Genomic DNA, 6,000 nt, shown 5'->3' on the forward strand with positions numbered 1-6,000 from the left:
CACAGAGCTCTCGTTACTGATATTATATCGAAGACGAGCACAAGTCTTGTATATGTCGAAAGACACATACGAGAACAAGTCTGAGATACATGTATGTGTTTAAAGAGCAAGCTCTTCAACTAGAGAGTGCTCGAAGGTGTTTTTCATCTTGGTTGGACACACAGAAGGCGCATTTGAATATAAACAGCAAAGAGGTACCGTGAATAGTACATATTTACTATCTACCCTCAAGCTCATGGCGCTCATGGCACCTCTGGCACTGACATACCTCTTAGGCTTACCCGTTAAAGGCCTGTGTCTTTCTGAGTATGCACACTCTGATAGTATTGCTGAATCTGGTGGCGTTAAATATCAAAGTGTATTCCCTGACTCGCACATTTGACGAGTCAATACGGAGGAACACTGGGACATAAGGGATGCAGCTGCTATCCTCAGGGGTGCTTGACAGGAAAGTAACTATACCCTGATAAATATCTTGAGATTCCGTAGTTAATGAAGACGACCATTGACTGAATAGGACAGCAGCTTTGTCCGAAGTAAGGGTTACTTTGTTAACAGCTCTATTCACTGTGAATACGTCCTGGGCTTACCGTCTCAAAACATCTTTTATTACTGTGATGAACGTATAAACAATAGCCAGCGAAGTATCAATCCAACCTATTAATATTTTATTGGTAGTTTCTACTAACATATTCATTCTAACAAGTTTGGTAACCCTTATGCGAATAATCATATAATTTTGAGTCCAACGCGTTATCCCTAACAAAATTGGTCAACAAGCCCCCAAACTCGCCTCATAGGGAGACGCCACGGGCGTCTCGCCCATGAGCTACCTATATAACTTTTGCTTTATCCTGTTGAGGATGGCAGGGTGGAAGATAAAAAGTGAAGAGCTTGGAGTTATGTCTACAGGACTGGACTTGATGAAGCTGGACCGAGGCATATTAATTGAATAATAGACATAAATGCAAAGTACTACAAATCAGATAAGAATACAGTTAAGCCATGAGTTTGTCCGCACCTTACATTGCACTTTGATCAGATAACTACGCTTAAGTTACAGTTACTGGTCCATATCGAACCCGGACCTAGGCCGATTAAAAAGGGTAGGAAAATGTATTCATTCCGAGTAGAAAGCCAAGGCAATAGCCCCAGAGCTCTACAGACATCATCGCGTCGGTAATGTTTATAACATCGTTAGAGGTAGGTAAATGCACAAACTCCCGATCAAAAGCCGCTTTCCACATACAACAGCACTAGCACCAGCACAGCAACGTCCCGCCCGTCAAGTCAAGACATAAAGAGGTGCTAATAAAAAATTATATCTTTTTTTCTCAAGCTCGCAGGGATTGGTTGTTAAAAAAAGATGTAAAAAGTTATTCTTTTTTGGTAGAAATTTTTCTTGTTGTTGTGGATGTTTTTTTTACTTTCTGATAGCACGCTGGTAGAAAGCAAGTTCCTCTCCTTCCAGGATATAACCGTCCACTCGTCCACTCTGACCAGGTCTGGAAGAAACGACAGCATACAATCGACCGGCCTCGAACTGCTTCTCAAGAGCAGGGTCAACTTTGCCCATTATGGCGAGACGAGCGGCCTGCTTCTTGGCAACGCTGTTGCTCTTCTTATCCTCGGAGGCATCGGCGGCCTTTTGCTGGCGTCGTCGGCCGAGGGGCTGGCCGTAGTGTGCCTCATACCATTGTCTGAATGGAGCAGCGTCAACTTGGACGACGGCGGATTTGGTGAGGGTGTTGGTACGGACGAGTTCGTTGTTGGAAGGGTGGTAGGCGACAGCAATCACACGGACTTTGCGGGAGAGACCCTCAGAGCCCCAGGAGAAGTTGCCGGACTCGAGACGGAGGGCACGGAATTTCTGGTTACCACCACGAACGCGGACGGTGTGGATGCGCTTGGGACCAATACGGGTGTTGGCTGCCTGACGGCCCTTCTCGAAAGCTCTGAAAGATGTCCACCACAGTCAGTCTCTTTTTATTCTCCCACGTTCTCTCCTCTTATTCCTTGTCCCTCCGGGAGAATTTGTTCCATACCTCTTCTTGCGGTAGTGAGCTCTCTTAGCACCGGTGGCCGAACGCTTGTGGCGGGAGTCTCGTGAGATACCCATGATTGCGGTTGATGTATTGGACTGTTAATTGCAGTTAGACACCCGTTCAACCAGATTAATTAAAACATTCCCTCCACGATCGATTCTTCGTAAAGCAAGTAGAACACGGCAGCCTTCTCTCCGTTCACGGTATCCCGACAGTCGATGTGTCGACAATGCGCAAAGAAAAAGTCCCTCCTCTTGAATGCCGCACAAAAAATCTCACGTCCACCACCAGAGCAACGAACTTGGACCAGCAAAACGGAAAGCAGGGTGCAAGAGAATCGAAAAGCTCACCTTGTGTTATCTTCGTAGTCCCTTCACCAAAAGCAACGCCGTGGGCTTATGTCGAAGGGGCGGAGATGTTGGCGATTGAATGAGCTTGTCGTCGTCGTCGTAAAACTGAATTTCGCACAGTCGCTTCGCTTACATTTTTTTTTTGCCCTACCTTTAGAAGACGCTAGTCTGTAAGTGGAATAGTGCATAATTTGGAAGCTTGTTAGTAACCATGAATTATACCCAGCGAAAGAGGAATAGCGTAAGAGTTATGCATATGAAAGCATGATCTATTTCTACTTATGTAAGATCTGACGGTTTAATGGAGGCAAGTGTGTTCATGTCATTTACTCATATTCATATCTATTCATATACCGGAAATGGGCATATCTCTACAGCATTGCATAAAGAGGGGAAAATGTCTAGATCGCTTGCCACGAAACAGTAAGGGGGATGGCGTGGGGAGAAGTGTAGACGGGGACCTGAGTGTTGCCAGTGGGGATCATGTCGGCATAGAAGGTGTCCTTGCCGCTAGCAGAGAGCTTTCCGTTGGAGGCCTGGGAGATGGTTAGTCGAATTACGTCTTTAACTGTATACGTAAAGAAAGGGTTTTACACATACTCCAAAGACAGTAGAGGTGACTCCACTGCCACACTTGAACTGTGCGTTGACCATGCCACAGGCACCCTTGCTGGACTTCAAGGTGAAGCCAGAGCCGGAAGCAGCGGCGGTGTAAGTAGCACAGGTTCCAGTGGTGTACCAGTTTCCAGTGCTGATAAGGCATCCATCCTCTTCACCCATGGTAGTGACGGTGAGATAGCCCCGGCCGGAGAAGATACCGGTGGGGGCGGGGCCACCGGGGGAGGTGGTGGTTGGCGGTTCGGTGCTGCCGCCATTCTTTGGAATGTATCTGATTCCAGTCTGAGGACAGGTGGATGGGGTGCCGCCTGGGGATGCTGGTTAGACATACGCTGACAACGTGGGACTATAGCTATAGACGTACCTGGTAGGGTTGGGATATATTCTCCAGTCTGGGCCGATCCACGGACGTTATAGAAGTACCAAGCCTCGTTAAGCGCACCGTTTCTGCAGTTGAAGGTTATTTCCATGCCAAACGCAGCCTTGACGGCAGCCTGCAGATCGCTGAGAGCATAAGTTTTGTCATTGCTTGGAGTGATACCAGCATCGGCGAGGATCTTAAAGAAATTGTATTAGATCATAACTCAAAACGAAACCAAAACACGTTGTTGAATATAAACCAACCTTGTAGGTGTTCAGACCCTTGAACAACTCGACGAGTTTCTCAAAGTAGTCTCCAACTTCCTGCTGTGGCATATAGTTCATGTAGCAGGACGTTTCGAAGGTGCTCATGCAGGTACCGTGCTTGTTCCACTCGTGCTCCCAGAAGCTTTCGTCATCGCCCTTGTAGTCCTTGAAGTATTTGTTCATGTAAGCGAGCAGCTCGTCTCGACCCTGAGCCTGAAGGATCTCGGTGATGTTGCTGTATTCACGGCCCATGTCACAGAATTGCTCGTAGGTGCCATCGCAGTTATCAGGCCTGAAGCATTTCGAATGTCAGCATTCCCCATTCTTCCTCATGCTCTAACGGAGAGAAGGGAACTCACCAGAGACCGTGAATGGTCCATGAATCATCAGGACCGGTGGCTGGGTCCGCATCCCAGAACTGAGTCTGAAGGATAAGACCGCCGGGCGTGTTGAAGCAGCAGGTATCCTCCACCGGGCCCGAGTTATGACAGCTTACCTGGCCGCCGGGAGGGCAAGAAGGGCCATCAGCGTAGACGCCAGAGATAAGCTGGGATGCTGCGAGCACCACGGCCACAGCAGATGAAGCCAGCATGGTTGTATGTAGTGAGTGTAGAGGGAGATACAATGTTGGGATGTCCTCAGCAAGCCATCTAGCCCCAGGCGGGAGCTCAGCTGCTTCTTATATATTGATCGCCCGTGATACAACGCCATCCTCTCTCTCTCTCTCCGCAGGGCGATCCATAGAACGGACTGAGCGAACCGAGGGCTTCTTCGCTTCGCAAAACCCTGGGAAGCACAACGCAGGCATCGACGCCACGGCCCTTACGAAGCCTTCTCCATCCCTTCCACCCCCCGTAAGCTGGCTTGACTCCTTCACAGCCAGTGCAAGCTGCATGTGGTTTTTGCTTCTTCGCTTTTAGCGTTCAAGGGGCGGACTTGCCCGTCTGCTGATCCAGGTCACGTGGGCGGGCCTTTCTCCCCTGTGGAAGATGATGCAAGGAGAAGAAGGAGAACCAATAAGTGAACAGAGACCCTTGTTGCCCTTGTTTGCGTCTAACACTCTATATATATATATGAACCGGGATAACCTCTTGCCGTGTCTACATATGGTACAGACGGGAAGAGGCCTTTGCAAAGGGTAAAAAGGGGTAGTAGATGCTCCATATAGCTCCATATTTATACGCCGTATCGGAAGAGAAAGATAACAAAAGAGAGAGGCTACAACCCCGCAACCACCATCAGTCCGTATCCAAGGGTTACAACAAGGCCGAAAGAGATGATGCTCGCCGGTACACCCCGTGTGATGAAGTGGCGGACACGGAGATAACGCTGGCCGGTCTCTGGGACTTCCATCATGACCGCAGCTGTACAGATATAATGTTAGCGAGGGAGGACACTCAAGACAAATGAACATGAAAGAGAGAGAGAGAGAGGGCTTACTCATGTTAGGGAAGCCGCTGGTGGGTAAACCCATCGCCACAGAGCACATCAAGGCACTACCCATCACCAGTAGGTTAGGATGTGGCTCGTTCATCCCCATACCCACCTCTCTGACCAGGGGTAGCAGAATCAACGCTGCCACTGTATGGGAGATGAAAGTTGCCACCACCAGAATCAAGGCCGCAAAGACAAAGAGAACCCCGTACAAGCTCAGCCCGGCAACGCCGCTCGTTATTGAGCGGGCAATCGTGTGCAGAAGCCCCGAAGAGGTGACCGCCTTCCCCAGACAGAGTCCACCGGACGCCAGGATGATGATGGTCCAGAGGAAGTTGTTGAAGTCTTCTTTTGTCAGGATGCCTGTGCCAAAAAACAGTACTAGGGGGAGAATGGCAATAACGCCCATGTCTCCAAACGTGCTCTCGAGCTGGTGGCTAACACACCATAGACATATTGTGCCTATCGTGACAATGGTTATGAACCACTGGATGCCCGTAAATTTGTCCTTTACAGGACGAATGGGGATGATAGTTGTTCCACGGCTTGGGTTGAAAGTGATCAGGAGAAGGATCCAGATGGCCAGAATAGAGAGGATGCAGATTGGCAATGCGATAAAGAACCACATTCCCCAGCTGATGGCAGGGTCCATGTTCTGCAACGCGATGATATTTTGAGGAGATGCGATTGGAGATGCGGCACCCCCAATGTTAGAAGCCAGGGCAATGCCGAGGATGAGGGCTTTTGAGAACCGGGAGTCAGTTGGTAGATTTCGAAGCATTGGCTGTAAGTGGGATATTAGCGATGACCTTTCAGACAAGCTGGTGAGCAGGCTGGACTTACTTGGATGATGGAATAACAGAGAACTGGGGCAGCAACATTGCTGATCCACATACTCAGCACCATGCCAACAAACATATTCGTCA

At 49.0% G+C, this 6,000-nt stretch overlaps 3 protein-coding genes across 3 annotated transcripts; all 3 read right to left on the reverse strand.

Annotated features, from left to right (window-relative positions):
• Positions 1-1,388: 1,388 nt before the first annotated feature.
• MCYG_02203 (40S ribosomal protein S8) lies at positions 1,389-2,119 on the reverse strand (the record flags this gene model as incomplete). Its single annotated transcript, XM_002849223.1, has 2 exons — positions 1,389-1,955; positions 2,046-2,119. The coding sequence occupies 2 exons, from the start codon at positions 2,117-2,119 to the stop codon at positions 1,424-1,426; spliced, it is 606 nt and encodes a 201-aa protein (XP_002849269.1).
• A 677-nt stretch (positions 2,120-2,796) lies between these two features.
• MCYG_02204 (ribonuclease T2-like protein) lies at positions 2,797-4,232 on the reverse strand (the record flags this gene model as incomplete). Its single annotated transcript, XM_002849224.1, has 5 exons — positions 2,797-2,931; positions 2,996-3,330; positions 3,378-3,570; positions 3,638-3,932; positions 4,000-4,232. The coding sequence occupies 5 exons, from the start codon at positions 4,230-4,232 to the stop codon at positions 2,797-2,799; spliced, it is 1,191 nt and encodes a 396-aa protein (XP_002849270.1).
• Positions 4,233-4,858: 626 nt separating this feature from the next.
• MCYG_02205 (SPX domain-containing protein) lies at positions 4,859-5,992 on the reverse strand (the record flags this gene model as incomplete). The annotated part of the gene is made up of 3 exons (XM_002849225.1): positions 4,859-5,004; positions 5,081-5,858; positions 5,918-5,992. The coding sequence occupies 3 exons, from the start codon at positions 5,990-5,992 to the stop codon at positions 4,859-4,861; spliced, it is 999 nt and encodes a 332-aa protein (XP_002849271.1).
• Between the last annotated feature and the right edge of the window lie 8 nt (positions 5,993-6,000).

The sequence above is a fragment of the Microsporum canis genome, genomic scaffold (assembly GCF_000151145.1).
Source record: "Microsporum canis CBS 113480 supercont1.2 genomic scaffold, whole genome shotgun sequence".
Lineage (NCBI taxonomy): Eukaryota > Fungi > Ascomycota > Eurotiomycetes > Onygenales > Arthrodermataceae > Microsporum > Microsporum canis.